Source organism: Tachyglossus aculeatus, chromosome 1, assembly GCF_015852505.1.
Source record: "Tachyglossus aculeatus isolate mTacAcu1 chromosome 1, mTacAcu1.pri, whole genome shotgun sequence".
Lineage (NCBI taxonomy): Eukaryota > Metazoa > Chordata > Mammalia > Monotremata > Tachyglossidae > Tachyglossus > Tachyglossus aculeatus.
Genome location: NC_052066.1, coordinates 122,874,651 through 122,891,815, shown reverse-complemented (window position 1 = coordinate 122,891,815; position 17,165 = coordinate 122,874,651). Strand labels below are relative to the sequence as shown.

Sequence of the window (17,165 nt, the reverse complement as noted above, 5' to 3'; positions counted from 1 at the left end):
GAGGTAGGGCAGAGGGGGTGATGAGGGTGAGGAGGAGAGGAAAAAGGGGGCTCAGTCTGGGAAGGCCTCCTGGAGGAGGTGAGCTCTCTGTAGGGCTTTGAAGAGAAGCAGCGCGGCTCATTGGAAAGATTACAGGCTTGGGAGTCAGCGGTCATGGGTTCTAATCCCGCATCCACCTCTTTTCAACTGTGTGACTTTGGACAAGTCACTTAACTTCTCTGTGCCTCACTTACCTCATCTGTAAAATGGAGATTAAGACTGTGAACCCCACGTGGGACAACCTGATTACCTTGTGTCCTCCCCAGTGCTTAGAACAGTGCTTTGCACATAGCACTTAACAAATGCCATTATTATTATCATTATTATTATTACCAATGGTTCCCTTTAGGATTAGCAAAGTTTTGAACTATAGCTGGCTTATTTGGTAGTCCTCCAAGATGAGCAGATAATTACAGTTATATCTCACTGCCTCATATATTGTCTAAATGGTTTAAACTATATTGGTCATCCGGGTGGCCTAGCAACAATGAGGTGGATGTGGAGAAGAGGGAGGTGAGCCCACTGTTGGGTAGGGACTGTCTCTATATGTTGCCAACTTGTACTTCCCAAGCGCTTAGTACAGTGCTCTGCACACAGTAAGCGCTCAATAAATACGATTGATTGATTGACTGGGAACTTCACCGAGCTCTGCTCCAACCCCTCCAGCAGGAGGACCGAGAAGAGGCAGAGGGCTGCATTTGCTGACCTCAGACAGGTCGTTATGGTGCAGCAGCAGTGTCGTCAGCTCTTCGCTCTCTGCGGGGACGCCAGAACAATTGGGTTGAGGACTGGGAAGGGACTATTTGATTTTATAGAAATCTTGGTCTCTGCGTTTCACTCTGATTTCACTGCATCAGGAGAATGGTAGATTTTCCAGTCAATCAGATCCTGTCTCTGGTGTTTAGAGCATGAGTCTGGGAGTCAGAAGTTCAGAGGTTCTAACCCTGGATCTGCCACTTGTCTGCTGTGTGACCTTGGGTGAGTCACTTCATCTCTCTGTGCCTAAATTACCTCATCTGTAAAATGGGGATTGAGACTGTGAGTCCCACTTGGAACAGGGACCTTGTCCAACCCAATTTGCTTGTATCCACCCCAGTGCTTAGTACAGTGCCTGGCACACAGTAAGCACTTAAGAAATACCATCATTATTATTATCATATCATTATTAATTTGAGGACACTGCTCCTGAGCATGCTGTACATCAACCCCTGCTCCTGCGTGGAAGATGAAGGACACCCTAGGATGACCATAATCCATCATAGACAATGAGCACCTGTATTGTTGCTCCCCTACCAGTAATCGCCCCACTTGATCCTCCCGTTCCTTTCCATATACCCTCTTTGTATATATAGTTTGAGAACCCTAACCTTAACTTCCAGGCTCAAATGTCATCCACCCCAACAATTTGAATAAAATATAATAGAAGAGTAGGGGAACAAAGTAGCATAACACAACCAGGAATTGGTTACAACTTGTTATACTTATCTATAAAGTATATATTATAGATTATTTATTCATTCATTCATTCAATCATATTTATTGAGTGCTTACTGTGTGCAGAGCATTATCTTAATTATATTATTATAATAATTATTAGTTATATTATATATATTAATGTCTGGCTCCCACTCTGGACTGTTAGCTCATCGTGGGCAGGTAATGTTCTACCAACTCTAGTATTGCAATCTTCAAAGGATTTAGCACTAAATACCGTTGGTGGAGATGATGATGATGATGATGCCACTAATGGGAATGTTTGTGTCCATTGCTTGTTTCTGGTAGGCTCAAAGGATTGTTTAGCAACAGTATTATCATTCATTCATTCATTCAATCGTATTTATTGAGCGCTTACTGTGTGCAGAGCACTGTGCTAAGTGCTTGGGAAGTACAAGTTGGCAACATATAGAGACGGTCCCTACCCAACAGTGGGCTCACAGTCTAGAAGAGGGAGACAGAGAACAAAACAAAACATATTAACAAAATAAAATAAATAGAATAAATATGTACAAATAAAATAAATAGAGTAATAAATACATACAAACTTCAGCAGTTCCTTAGTTTGGCGCAGGAAGCCAATTGCACTATTTTGACCATTATTTAGTGGAAACTGAATGTCAGCTGTTCAGATTGGTTCTCTGAGCCATGTTAATGATTTAGAGAAGAGTAAGAGAAAAGGTTAGACCATTTATACTGCTTGAAACTCCCATTTTTTCCCATAAACCTTGAATTTCACCCAGTGTGACAGAAGTCATGTACAATTTTCAATTGTTTTCAAAACATTTCCTCCCTAACCCCTCATCAAACAATTGAAACCTTGATTGAAATGCTTTATGGACCATTCAAACAATTGTTTGCTCAGCCTGTTTGTTTTGTGTTTGTTTGCCTTTTGATAGCAGGAGTGTTTTCAGCAACTACCTTAGTGTAAGAAGAGTATATATATATACATATATACCTGTATATATGTATATATGTTTGTACATATTTATTACTCTATTTATTTATTTATTTAACTTGTACATATCTATTCTATTTATTTTATTTTGTTAGTATGTTTGATTTTGTCTCCCCCTTTTAGACTGTGAGACCACTGTTGGGTAGGGACTGTCTCTATATGTTGCCAATTTGTACTTCCCAAGCGCTTAGTACAGTGCTCTGCACACAGTAAGCGCTCAATAAATATGATTGATGATGATGATGATGATGATGATGATGATGATGAAGAGTGTCTTTTGTTGAAGGGCATGAGAAGAACCTAGAATGGGCTCCGGAAATATCAACAATTAACTCCAAAGGAAGGCTAATTGAGGGGAAGATTTAATAAAACATTGTCCTGCCCTAGTACCTCCAAATCACTGCTCTAGAGAACAAACATTCAGCCCCAAACTCTGCGATCAACCCTATAGAGGATCTGCACTCTCTACGCTCAGAGCCAAGCACAGCTTTAAAAACGGAAAACTTTGGAGTTATGGTTTTAGAGAAAAAAAATATATCTTAATGCACGTTAATTAAAACAAAATCAGTTGCCTTCTTTATGAAGCCAACTTGCAGAATGGAATAAGGGCAGGCATCTTCATTTTCCATTTTCGTGAGCTAACATTCAAGGACTTAGAGTTACCATATTTGGTCGAGGGGGGCATAAAAATGAGGGTCGGCTAGTGGAGTAGGGTTCTCACTTGGTAAACACATACACATGACCACAAACATATACACACATATACACTTATAGGTACCGAAACAAAGCAATAACTACTGTCACTGTCCAGCACATCCTGTAGTGGGCAGTGACAGTCCTTCGTTTGGACTGTGGTCCTCACCACCCTTGCTTGCATCATTAAAGGACAGGATGAATCCTTCTCATAATAATAATATTAATTAATAATAACAATATGAATAATATGTCACAACATAATAATCATAATAATAATGGCATTTATTAAGCACTTACTATGTGCAAAGCACTGTTCTAAGCACTGGGGAGGTTATAAAGTGATCGGGTTGTCCCACGGTGGGCTCACAGTCTTCATCCCCATTTTACAGATGAGGTAACTGAGGCCCAGAGAAGTGAAGTGACTTACCCAAAGTCACACAGCTGACAAGTGGTGGAGCCACTTTTTAAAATATATAAAACAATAATAACATTACTACTAATAGTACTATTAGTGGCACTAGTGGCCTCTACTGCTGCTGAAAAAGGACAACAGTGAACCTCTCCACATTCCCACCTCCCACCTATTAATAATGATAATAATAATTGTTGCATTTGCTAAGTGCCTATGATGTGTCAAGCACTGGACTAAATGCTGGGGTAGATGTGAGATAATAATAATAATAATAATAATGATAATAATAATAATAATAATGATGGTATTTGTTAAGCACTTACTATGAGTCAATCACTGTTCTAAGCCCTGATAATGATGGTATTTGTTAAGCACTTACTGTATGCCAAGCACTGTTCTAAGCACTGGGTAGATTCAAGGTAATCAGGTTGTCCCACGTTAACCCCATCCTGTAGATGAAGGAAATTAAGTGAATTACCTAAGGTCACACAACACGTGAGGGATGGAGCCAGGATTAGAATCCTCTTAGGACCTCTGATTTCCAGGCCTGTGTTCTTTCCATTAGGCCACACTGTTTCCCTTCTGAACTGTGGTTCCCAGTTCTGTACTATCATGCCTGTAAGATTGCCCCACCTCTGCCACAGTAGCTGAAGAAAGAATTCTAGTAGGTCTTGCTTGGTGACAGGACAGAAGTTCCAAATAAATTCTATACCTTCTAATTCAAAGCATCTAGTGACATTATTTGGGTTAGTAGTTTCACATCCCAGTAGTAAATCTGGTCTTGTATCCCAAAACTTTACAGCTATAAATAGTAATTTAAAATGTACTTGAACAGCATACTAGATTGAAAATAAAAACGAATATGTTCCAAAACTGTCCAAACGTGACATAAGATGTAGCTGCCAGAGATGTTAATAAGCTCTACATGAATCAGAAATGTAGTCCATTAAAACACACATGGAATTGTCTGCTTCAAGAAGATTTTGCAGGATGAGATGGAGACATCAGTAGTAGGATTCTCCACCTACATGACATTGAAATAGTTCAACAAATGCCAGGTCAGGTATTGAGGTTAGGAATAGCACTGTAAAAATCATCATGATTACCATCAGTGGTTTTTATTGAGCACTTACAATATACAGAGCTCTTTGGAGAGTTCATTACAACAGCATTGGTAAACAAGTTCCCTGCCTGTAATGAACTTAAAGTCTAGAGAGGGAGACAGATGTTAATATAAGTAAACCATTTATAATATAAAATTCATGTTTATGTATGTAGGTCCTGTGGGTAAATGGATAGATGGATTAAAAAGTGATGAATAGAGAGAAAGGCAAGGATGAGTCAGCCTTCTTTCAATAAACTTTGGTAAAACCACAAGGCAGTGCTCAATCAGACAGCACTACATCATTCAGTCATTCAATCAGTCATATTAATTGAGTGCTTACTGCATGCTGAGCACTGTACTAAGCACTTGGAAAGTACAATTTCATAACAAATAGAGGCATTCTCTGTCCACAATGGGCTCACAGTCTAGAAGGGGGGTGACAGGCATCAAAACAAGTAAACAGCATCAATATGAATAAATAGAATTGTAGCTATATACACATATTAATATAATAAATAGAATTATAAATTTGTACATATATACACAAGTCCTGTGGCAGGGAGGGAGGTAGAGCAAAGGGAGCCAGTTGGGGTGATGGGGTGGGGAAAGAGGACAGATGCAAAGGGGGGCTTAGTCTGGGAAGGCCTCCTGGAAGAGGTGAGCCTTCAGTAAGTCTTTGAAGGTGGTGGGGTGGGAGTGTGATTGTTTGGCGGATTTGAGGAGGGAGGGCATTCCAGGCCAGAGGTAAGATATGGGCTAGTAGTCAATGGTGGGACAGGTGAGAATGAGGCACAGAGAGAAGGTTAGCACCAGAGGAGTGGAGTGTGTGGGCTGGGATGTGTAAGTAGAGAAGGGAGGTGAGGTAAGAAGGCCAAGGTGATAGAGAGCTTTGAAAACAATAATGAGAAGTTTTTGCTCATCCAGGCAGCAGAGTGAAATATAGACTGAAATGGGAAGAGACAGGAGGTTGGGCGATCAGACAGGATGCTGAAGCAGTAATCCAGTCGGGATTAGGATGAGTGATTGTACTAACGTGGTAGTGGTTTGGATAGAGAGGAAAGGGCAGATCTTGGCAATGTTGTGAAGGTGAGACCAGCATGTTTTGGTGACGGATTGGATGTGTGGGGTGAAAGAGAGAGTCAAGGATGACACCAAGGTTGCGGGCTTGTGAGATGGGAAGGATGATAGTGCCGTCCACAGTGACAGGAAAGTCAGGGAGAGGACAGTATTTGGGAGGGAAGATAGGGAGTTAGGTGGCAGGAGGACATGTCCTGAAGGCAGGAGGAGGTGTGAGCCTGGAGGGAGGGAGATAGAACAGGAGAGGAGATATAGATTTGGGTATCATCTGCGTAGAGGTGAAAGTTGAAGCTGTGGGAGCGAATGAGTTCACCAAGGGAGTGAATATAGATACAGAACAGAAGGGGACCAAGAACTGACCCTTGAGGAATACCTGCAGTTAGGGGATGGGAGGGGGAGGAAGAGCCCGTAAAGGAGACTGAGAATAAATAGCCAGAGAGATGAGGAGAACCAGGAGAGGATGGAGACAGTAAAACCAAGGTTGGATAATGTGTTGAGGAGAAGGAAATGGCCGACAGTGTCAAAGGCAGCTGAGAGATGGAGGAAGATTAGGACAGAGTAGGAGCCATTGGATTTGGCAAGAAGGAGTTCATTGGTGACTTTTGAGAGGGCAGTTTCAGTGGAGTGTAGGGGATGGAAGCCAGATTAGAGGGGATCCAGGAGAAAGTTGGAGTTGAGGAATTCGAGGCAGCGAGTGTAGATGACTCTCTACAGGAGTTTGGAAAGGAAGGGTAGGAGGGAGATGGGTCGATAACTGGAGGGGGCTGTGGGGTCAAGAGATGGTTTTTGTAGGATGGGGGGACGTGGGCATCTTTGAAAGCAAAGGGGAAGAACATGCTGGAGAGTGAGTGGTTGAAGATGGAAGTTAAGGAGGAGAGGAGAGAAGGGGCAAGAGTTTTTATAAAGTGGGAGGGAATGGGGTCTGAAGCGCATCAGAAATGGATGGACTGAATAAGCCCTTCTGTAATTCTAAGATTGGAAACTCTGGTTAGTCTTACATTCTGAATAGGTAAAATCTCCATTTTGTAATGGGATTTGCTTTTTGCTTTCTTTTGCCAAATACAGATGCTATTTAGAACCCTGAGATTCATGCTCATTAAACACAAAATCACTTGTTACTTTACCTATGTAAAGCTTTTTTTTACTTTTTTCCAAAATAGCTTGTGCCCTTATATTTAAAGAAATATGTCCATATGTCATGTTTTTGTCCCTATTGCTATCATTGCCAGGGCAGAAAGGCCCTAACACAGCTTCAGTCACAGGGCTGTGAAAGACCCAGGGACACCCAGGTAGTTTCCATGACCCATTTGGGCTCATTTTCAAATCACTGGATGGGGCCATGAATAGCCTGTATTTTGGAGTGCTGTAGTGGAAAATATTTAATAAAGCACTGAGTGGGAATTTGGGGATCCTGGCTTACTAAAACCTTTTATGTGTTCAATTTGAGATCAGTCCTCTCCTTTACAGGATAAATTTAGGTTCAGAATAGACTCAAGGGATACTTGAAAGGGTTTGCAAACAGAAAAACTCCGGTGCATTAACTGAAGTGCACCGAGATACTGGAAATCTGGGTGAGGATATTTCTAGTATGGGGATGGATCTTGGAGTGGAAATATGGAAGATGATCAGCCTTAGATAACCAAAGAGAAGGCCAAGAATCAAGAGGGAGATGTGGGAAGGAAGCTACCAGAAGAAACAACAGCCAAAGAACCTAATTACTAGGGAAGAAACATGGTCCAAGACGCATGTCATTTGAAAAGAGACCCAGATGATATGCTTTCTTCTAGATGCTGGGAGAAGGTAATTTACACAGATTGAATTGAACCTGATAATAAGGAACGGAAGAGGCATTCCAGAGAATTGGATTATAACAGATGTTTAGCTGAATTCTGACCATTATGTAGAGAAACTCAGCTTCAGCCAAAGATGTCTAGTGGAATCTGTTTGGAAGCAGTGCTTTCTCACTGTCAAAGAGGCTCTACTCTAAATTACTATAGAGCCATTGGAAAACCATAATGTACATGTAGGGGTCTTAATAGGAAGGGTGAGTCATGGATGGGGTTGGTAGATGGGGTCTCCGGAACCACCAACCAAACCTGATTAACAGTGAATTCTGCCTCTGAACAGGTATTGGGATTCCTTTGAAAATCTGAACAAAATATAATCAGAGTGTAGCTGACGCATATCCTACATTTTCATGGAATTAGCTAACACTCATCCACTAGAAATAATTTTTGCAAAATCTTTAAGAAAATGTGGAGATGCCACAGGACAGGGGAAAGCAAATGTGGAATGTTCTTACATATTTGCTGAACAGGAGCTATAATTAGTCCTGATAATTAGCAATTATTCATTCCAGAATAATTTGTCCAATTTCAATTCCTAGATTATAAAGGGTGCAGGATAAAATGTTTTTCATCCCACATACTCTTTAAGTAAGAATAGAAAATCATCTCCCTGATTTGTTTGGTCATTTTCTTACCCAGGAACTGAAGCCACAACCAAATAACTTTCCTAGACCCCTTCCAGCTCTGGGATTCTGTGAATTTTTAAGATAATGAAATGTAAATAATTCCATTAATGTACAATGGGAAGATCTTTGATCTTCTAGCTATCAGCCAATTTCCAAATCCCTTGAATTCCGAGCTCATTCGAGAGACCTTCTCTGATCGCCCTGCCCCAAAATCTGTGCTTCCCAGGTTCTTTTATTAAAGGCAAAGTAAATCAATCAATCACTATTATTTACAGTGCACTTACTGTGTGAAAATTAAAGTACTAGGTGCCTGTGAGAGTACACTACTACAAGAGAAGTGGTCACCATCGTCATCAATCGTATTTATTGAGTGCTTACTGTGTGCAGAGCACTGTACTAAGCGCTTGGGAAGTACAAGTTTGCAACATATAGAGACAGTCCCTATCCAACAGTGGGCTCACAGTCTAAAATCCACTACAACCAGAGCCGGTCCATATGTGGCACAAAACAAATCAACTTTGGGATGTGTTTAATACAGTGCCCTGCATGCAGTAAATTCTCAATAAATGCCATTGATTGATTGAAGGGCTCCATGCTGCACCAGAGGGCTGTGGGAATCTAGTTAGGAGCCACTTTCCTATGTACTGAACCACACTCTAATACCTAAATAGTATCTCTTCAAGTTTTAACCCTGAGAGGAGGATTTTTTTTTTTTAGAACTCTCAAGCCAGGGTAAAAAACCAGTAGAACTACTTGGGGAAAGGCCTGGGATGCTATTTACAAAGCTTGCCTATGGTAACACAGTAAATTAATCCTAGAAAAAATAGTGGCATAGTTTGATGTGTGCATTGCTACTATCAAGTTATACTCTTATTATTCCTGGAACTCCACTATTAGTATAAAAGTTATGTCTACCTCCCTTCACCTATTAGAATACAATCTCTTTGAGGGCTGAAACCATGTCTTTTTCTTTCAAACACTTAATGCATTTCTCTGTACCCAATAGTAGGCACTCAATAGCATGGATTGATGGCTTATATTCACTCCACCCGTGGAACAGATGAAACCTTCTGGAAGGGGTTCTTCTTGCCAGGCCCCCTTCAAAACATCGTCACCCAGAAACACTCTGAACATATGCATACATTTATTTATGGATGAGCGGCCTGGTCTGAACTGGGAAATCAATAAATCATATTTATTGAGCACTTACTGCACACAGAGCACTGTACTAAGTGTTTGGGAGAATACAATATAACAGAGTTGGTTTATATTTTCCTTGCCTACCAGGAGCTTACAGTCCAGAGAGGAGTAGATGAGGTAACCATTAGTCCGAGGACAAAGGAGCTCCTTGATGCAGAGCAGGTCGTGTTGAAGTTTCCCAAAACTCTCGATCCACAAAAGGAGTTAACCATGAAACATACCCTCTAGAGTCAGTTTGAACTTTATATTCCCCTTTTTCTTATGGACTCTCCCCCTTCTAGACTGTGAGCCCGCTGTTGGGTAGGGACCATCTCTATATGTTGCCAACTTGTACTTCCCAAGCGCTTAGTACAGTGCTCTGCACACAGTAAGTGCTCAATAAATACGACTGATTGACCGTCACCACCATCTTCCCCAATGTTATTTCTGATTTTAAAAAGCTACAGTGACCCCCCTTCCCAACTTCCCTCAATACCCCCCTGCACTCAGCCACAAATAGTTATTTTCTCTAGCTATACAGGGAAAGCTCGTTTTCAATTCCTAGTCCACTGCCATATAAATGGTGCCTTATTTAATAATAACAACCACTTATGGTATAGTTAAGCACTTACTATGTGCCAGGCACTGTACTAAGCACTGGGGTGCTTGAAAACAAATTGGGTTGGACACAGTCCCTGTCCCACATGGGGCTCACGAATCTTAATCCCCATTTCACAGATCAGGTAACTGAGGCACAGAGAAATGAAGTGATTTGCCCAGTGCCACACAGCAGACAAGTGGTGGAGTCAGGATTAGAAACCATGATCTCCTGACACCCAGGCCCATGCTCTATCCACTAAGCCGAGCTACTTCCTCTCTCCTCTGCTCTGATCAGGTGATGTGTCAGGGAGAAGATGTGAAGAACACGGTAAAAGAAACACCAAGATAGTTGAGATGACACAAGGGAATCTATTTTCCTATCACAGTGAACATGAAGATTAGTGAGAGACAATCACCTCTCTGATCTCTCATCCTCCTGTCTCTCCCCACTTCAGTCTATACTTCACGCCGCTGCCCAGATCATCTTTGTGCGGAAACACTCTGGGCATGTTACTCCCCTCCTCAAAAATCTCCAGTGGCTACCAGTCAACCTACACATCAAGCAAAACTCCTCACTCTCAGCTTCAAGGCTGTCCATCACCTGGCCCCCTCCTACCTCACCTCCCTTCTCTCCTTCTCCAGCCCAGCCCGCACCCTCCGCTCCTCTGCTGCTAACCTCCTCACTGTACCTCGTTCTCGCCTATCCCGCCGTCAACCCCCGGCCCACGTCCTCCCCCTGGCCTGGAATGCTCTCCCTCCCCACAACCGCCAAGCTAGTTCTCTTCCTCCCTTCAAAGCCCTACTGAGAGCTCACCTCCTCCAGGAGGCCTTCCCAGACTGAGCCCCCTTTTTCCTCTCCACCTCCCCATCCCCCCGACCCTACCGCCTTCCCCTCCCCACTGCACCTGTATATATGTTTGCACAGATTTATTACTCTATTTTAATTGTACATATTTACTATTCTATTTATTTTGTAAATGATGTGCATCTAGCTTTACTTCTATTTATTCTGATGACTTGACACCTGTCCACATGTTTTGTTTTGTTGTCTGTCTCCCCGCTTCTAGACTGTGAGCCCATTGTTGGGTAGGGACCGTTCTCTATATGTTGCCAACTTGTACTTTCTAAGTGCTTAGTACAGTGCTCTGCACACAGTAAGCACTCAATAAATATGATTGACTGAATGAATGAAACATGGTCTGTGGGCAGGAAGAAAAGTTGGTGCTACCAGTCTGAGTTTGGTTTTCCCCAAAAAAGTAGAACAAATGAAGAAAGATAACTTTGGGAAATTGACAGTCATTCCAGTGTAGCTTCAGATCAAACTGAAGATCTTAAGACAAGCCTAGTTATCCCTCTGCTAAGATTATCTTACTCTTTGAACAGTTTAATCAGTAGCCTGTACATACATTCTCATGGACTCTTCATTCATTCATTTATTCATTCATTCAATAGTATTTATTGCGTGCTTACTGTGTGCAAAGCACTGTACTAAGGGCTTTGGAGTGTAAAATATAGCAACGCGTTCCTGCCCACAGGGAGCCCACAGTCTAGAGGGAGAGGCAGACATTAATATAAATAAATAGACAAATAAATAAATACATTTCAGGTATCTATATATAGATACATACATATGTGCTGTGGGGATGGGAGGCAGTATGAATGAAGGAGCAAGTTAGAGGAGCGTAGAAGCGAGTGGAAGAAGAGGGCTTAGGGAAGGCTTCTTGTAGGAGATGTGCCTTCAATAAGGTTTTGAAGTGGGGGGAGAGCAATTATTTGTCTGATATGAGGAGGGAGGGCATTCCGGACGAGAGGTCGGCAGCAAGATAGATGAGATCAAGGTACAGTGAGAAGGTTAGCATTAGAGGTGAGGAGTTTTTATTTGGTGAGGAGGTGGATGGACAACAGCTGGAGATTTTTGAGGAGAGGGGAAATATGGTCTGAATGCTTTTGAAGGAAAATGATTTGGGCAGCCAAATGGAGTATGGCCTGGATAGGGGAGAGACAGGAGGCAGGGAGGTCAGCAAGGAGGCTGGTACAATAATCAAGACAGGATAGGACAAGTTCTTGCATTAATGTGGTAGCAGTTTGAACAGAGAGGAAGGGGCAGATTTTGACGATGTTGTGAAGGTAGAACTGTCAGAACTCAACAGCAAATGGCAAGACACCCTCACAAGAAGTCAATATCTGGTTAACAGTAGGTCTACAAAGCAATATTCGTCATAACAGAACTTTGCTGTTGAAGAATGTAGGACAGCAGAAAAACCAAGCAGCCACAATATGGTGAACTAAAGTGGGCGAGTCATTACCAATGAGAATCGAAAAATAAGTCTTTTTAAAAAGACAGTAAATGTTGAGAAGGAGCACAGTCTAATGGAAAGAGGGTGGGCCTGGGAATCATGAGACACTGGAGGCCTGGGAGTTTGTAATTCCAACTCCTCTATGTGTCTGCTGTGTGAATCACAACTCCAATCAATCAATCCATGGCATTTATTGAGCACTTCCTGTGGTACTAAGTTCTTGGGAGAGTACAATACAGCCGCACTGGCGAACACGCTCCTTGCCCTCAGTGAGTTTACACTCTCTGCGTCTGTTTCCTCATCTGAAAAATGTGGGTTAATTACCTGTTTTCCCTCCCCTTGGACCTTGAACGCCTTGTGGGACAGGGACTGGATCCAATCTACTTTTAGTGTATAATAATAATAATGATAATAATAATGCTGGGATTTGTTAAGCGCTTACTATGTGCCAAGCACTGTTCTAAGCGCTGGGTGGGATACAAGGTAATCAAGGTTGTCCCACGTGGGGCTCACAATCTTAATCCCCATTTTACAGACGAGGGAACTGAGGCCCAGAGACGTGAAGTGACTTGCCCAAAGTCACAAAGTTGACAAGTGGCAGAGCCGGGATTAGAACCCATGACCTCTGACTCCCAAGCTCGGGCTCTTTCCATTGAGCCACGTATCTGTCCAAATTCTTAGTGCAGAGCTTGGCACACAGCAGGTGCTTAACAAATACCACAATCACTATTATTATTACAACATCAACGATATTGACCCAGAAAAGGGTTCCTGCCAAGCCCAGACGGTGTCAGGGCCGCCACCCTGACCTCTGTCAATCACCGGATTACAGTCTTTGGGAAGTTTGAGATGCCAAAGGGCAGACTCCCAAACAACACCAGACACAGAAAGTAACAATGATAATAATGATGATGGCATTTATTAAGCGCTTACTATGTGCAAAGCACTGTTCTAAGCGCTGAATGGCTTCAGCCCCGCAAAGGACAGGAAAAAAAAATGTATCCAGAGTGGGAGACTGTCAGTTTCAGAATGGGTCTTTTCAGTCCCCAGGGATGCGATTTCACCGTCAGTAACGTCATCCTTGAGCATAAAGGATGTCGCGAGGGTCTTGCCAATTCAGGCCAAATGACTTTCTTCCAGGGAATGATGAAAAAACCCAACACTTTAAGTCATGTTGCTTTAGGGGTGGGCGGGAATGTCAAGGTGTGGAAAAAAAAATGTATCCAGAGTGGGAGAGACTGTCAGTTGCAGGATGGTTCTTTTCAGTCCCACTAGGGCTCAGGGATGCGATTTCACCGTCAGTACCGTCATCTTGAGCCTAAAGGATGTCGCGAGGGTCTTGCCAATTCAGGCCAAATGACTTTCTCCAGGGAATGATGAAAAAAAACCCAACACTTTAAGTTATGTTGCTTTAGGGGTGGGCGGGAATGTCAAGGTGTGGAAAAAAAAAATGTATCCAGAGTGGGAGAGACTGTCAGTTGCAGGATGGTTCTTTTCAGTCCCACTAGGGCTCAGGGATGCAATTTCACCGTCAGTACCGTCATCCTCGAGCCTAAAGGATGTCGCGAGGGTCTTGCCAATTCAGGCCAAATGACTTTCTCCAGGGAATGATGAAAAAAGCCGACACTTTAAGTCATGTTGCTTTAGGGGTGGGAGGGAATGTCAAGGTGTGGAAGCAACGCAGAGGAGAGAAAGCTGCCCAGTGGCAGCTAACCCCGATGGGTGCGATGCCCAGGGAGTGTGGAAAAGGAGGATGACTCATGTGTAAGGGGGTACCTGGGGACAGGAATGTAGTATGCGTGTTGGCAGAGGGGGGGTGGGGGGAGAGGGAGGGCGGAGCATGCGGGGGCGGTGCGGGGCCCGGACTGAGTGGCTGACGGCCGCGTCGGCCAAAGCAGCGGCAGCCCGACCATCATCTCGGGGGGAAGGAGCTCAGGCTCCTCCTGAAAACCCACAGGCCCTCCCGCCCTTTCCCCCTCCCTTTCTGCTTCTCTTCCAGTCCGAAGCCAGGGGCAGCCAAGCCTTCCGAGGGAGGCGGAGGCTTGGAGGAGGAGCAGCTGCAAAGGAAGCAGCAGCAAAGAGCAGCAGCAAAAAGCATCAGCAAGAAGCAGCAGCAGCAAAGAGCAGCAGCCCCCGCCCTCTTCATCCTGCCTGATGCCCGGAGATCTCCGGTAAAGCCCACCAGCTTGCCTGTGTGCACATCTCCCCCGGCCCTCCCCTCGGAGGATGGGTTGCGAGAATTGGCCGATCTGCCCCAAATCCTCCTAAAGCTGCCAAAAAACCCACCCCCAAACCAAGGGAGCATCAGGGGCTGGGGTGGCTGCAAACAGCCATGCACCACTGGATCTCTTCTTGCTGCCTCTGAGCGAGCTGCCCCGTGCAGGGGGTGGGAGCGGTATAAAGGAAGAGGGAGAATTGGGGGAGGCGAAAAACACCCAAGCAAAACATGTCTTCGTCCTCGGCCGTGGGGCCCCGCGGCCCACGCCCTCCCACGGGGCCTCCCCCGATGCAAGAGCTCCCCGACCTGAGCCACCTGACCGAAGAGGAGCGGAACATTATCATGGCAGTGATGGACCGGCAGAAGGAGGAGGAGGAGAAAGAAGAGGCCATGCTCAAGTAAGCGGCTCAGCCTGTCCTTCAGTCGTTCACCGCTCATTCATTCCCTTGTGTGTGTTTGCGTGTGCCTGTGTGTGCACGGGTGGGTGTGTACACCCGTGCAGTGGGGGGAAGGCGTGCGCAGGGGCTCGGGTGGCTAGGGGGAGAGAGACTAGGGGGAGAGTGAAATGGGAGGGAGAAGAGGGTGCGATGATCCCCGTGACAGGAGAGAAGAGAGAACTGACCGGACAGGGCCAGGATGACAGGCTGGAGGCCAGGAGGATGTCCTAAATGTAGGCCAGGTGGAGGGAAGAATTTGGGTCTGGGGGTAAAGTGGAGGGGGACAGGGAAAGAGGATGGGGATGCTGGGGTTGGGCCCTGGGCAGGGCGACTACCGCCATCCTCTCTAAGTAGTTTGACATTTTGGGGGTTGTTGGAATGAGGGGTCACCATCTGTGCAAAATAAATGCCTTTTTTAATTTTATTTTTGGCAGGCTTTCCATCCTCATTCATCCCATATAGGATTGGGTCTTGGGGGAATGTGGGGTGGGAGGGTGGGGAAATGGCATCTTTGGTAAACTGCCTCCCTCGGGTCCGTTTAACCTCTTCTTCACATCCCCTTCCGTGTAATGTCACCATTTGCTGACCATCCCCATAAATAAGGCAGTTGGTAATGCAAAGTTTCCAGCGATAGAAAAGGCTGTTTGGGATTCTGGCCTGGGCAGAACAGAGGTTCGTGTTTAGTGTTTTGCTAGGACTTCCAGGGCCTACTCAGTCACTGATTGAAGTGCTTCAAAAGGCGGTTGAATATTTGGAAAACCCTTCCTTATCTTTTTTGGCTCCTTTCAGCCCCATAAAGCCCTCAGTGTAAAGCCCTGTCTCAGTGTGTCCCATTAACATGGGTGTGTAATCGGATAGGCCCGTTTGCTGGTGCATAAGGTGTGCAACCCTGTCACTGCTGCTTCCATTTGCTTCCCGAGAAATCACTTGTAAGCGTTGTTTGGCTCATTGTGCTGTTTGTGTCACTGCGAGTCAATTTTAGGGGCTATCCCTAAACCTCAGTGCCTCACTATTTTTAGTGAAGTTGTAAGCTCCAATGGGAGAGATATTTCTAGATCTTGCGTCTCTCTGCTCTGTTCGTGTCTCCTCCTTCCGGAGGGTGCTGATGAGCTCAGGGACCTGTTGCCACCAAGCTGCTATCAGGGGAAGCTTCCAGGGATCCCTGAGTTTTCTCTGCTCTATTTCCTTCCCAGAATTTCCTCCGGTGCTAAGAATGGGCCACAGAAGGTGTTCCCCTCTCCCTTTAGAGCACAGGATGTCTTCGAGTGTGGAGGGATGGGGAGATAGGACATGCCTACCGATTGGTTGGAAAGAGGAGGGGAAGGTGGAATGGTACAGAGGAGAGAAGATCCCCATGATTCCTTCCCTTCTGTGGGAGGAATTGAGGGAAGGAGGGAAAGACCCGTTCATTTGCACATCTTAGTAAGGCCAAAATAGGCACCGAGTTCCTGAATTCTTTGTACCTCCCCATCCAAAATGAATAGTGACTTGTAGAGGGGTGGGAGTGGAAGATGAAATGTAAATGCTGAAAAATTTGGGGGCCCATCTACTTAAAATACAGCTCCCTTTGCTCTGTCCTTTGTAGTTCTGAGCATGGCAGTAGTGGATGGTGGCCGAGACTGTGATTCTGTCTGACTGTGGGTCTGTCTGTCGCTGTCCTGATTGCAACCCTTGGAATCTTTCCCCTTGCAGCTGATTAGCCTCTGTGGGTCTGCCCCTGCTGCTCCTCTGGTGTTAATTGCAGTCGGTGGGTAGCTAGCTGTAGGCCTCCTGGCAACCATCCATGGAACAGGCTAAGTCCCCCTCTCAAGGCCTGTATAGGGAGGGGGAAGCCAGGGCAAGAAGAGGCAAAGCATTTCATTTATCGACTGCTCTCTTGATTCCGATATAGGAAAGGGATTCTTGTTTGGGGGGATGGGAGGAAAGCAAAAGCTGTGCACTCCCTGGGTGTGCAAAGGCCTTTTTATAGGAGTAAATGAGATTTATAGCAGTTTGAGTGTTCATATCAAAAAGAATCTTCCCACAGTCGTTCCCTGCTCTCCCCACTTCCATTCATTCATTCATTCATTCAATCGTATTTATTGAGCGCTTACTGTGTGCAGAGCACTGTACTAAGCGCTTGGGAAATACAAGTTGGCAACATATAGAGATGGTCCCTGCCCAACATTGGGCTCACAGTC

At 44.6% G+C, this 17,165-nt stretch overlaps 1 protein-coding gene across 16 annotated transcripts in view; it reads left to right on the top strand.

Moving 5' to 3' along the window:
• Positions 1–14,324: 14,324 nt before the first annotated feature.
• Positions 14,325–17,165, top strand: part of RIMS1 (regulating synaptic membrane exocytosis 1) — a 554,640-nt gene continuing 551,799 nt past the window's right edge. For all 16 annotated transcript variants that reach the window (XM_038748659.1, XM_038748658.1, XM_038748657.1 and 13 more), the window contains exon 1: positions 14,325–14,946. In XM_038748659.1, coding sequence (XP_038604587.1) covers positions 14,777–14,946 — 170 coding nt within the window. In that variant the 5' untranslated portion in view covers positions 14,325–14,776. The remainder of the gene's footprint in view (positions 14,947–17,165) is intronic.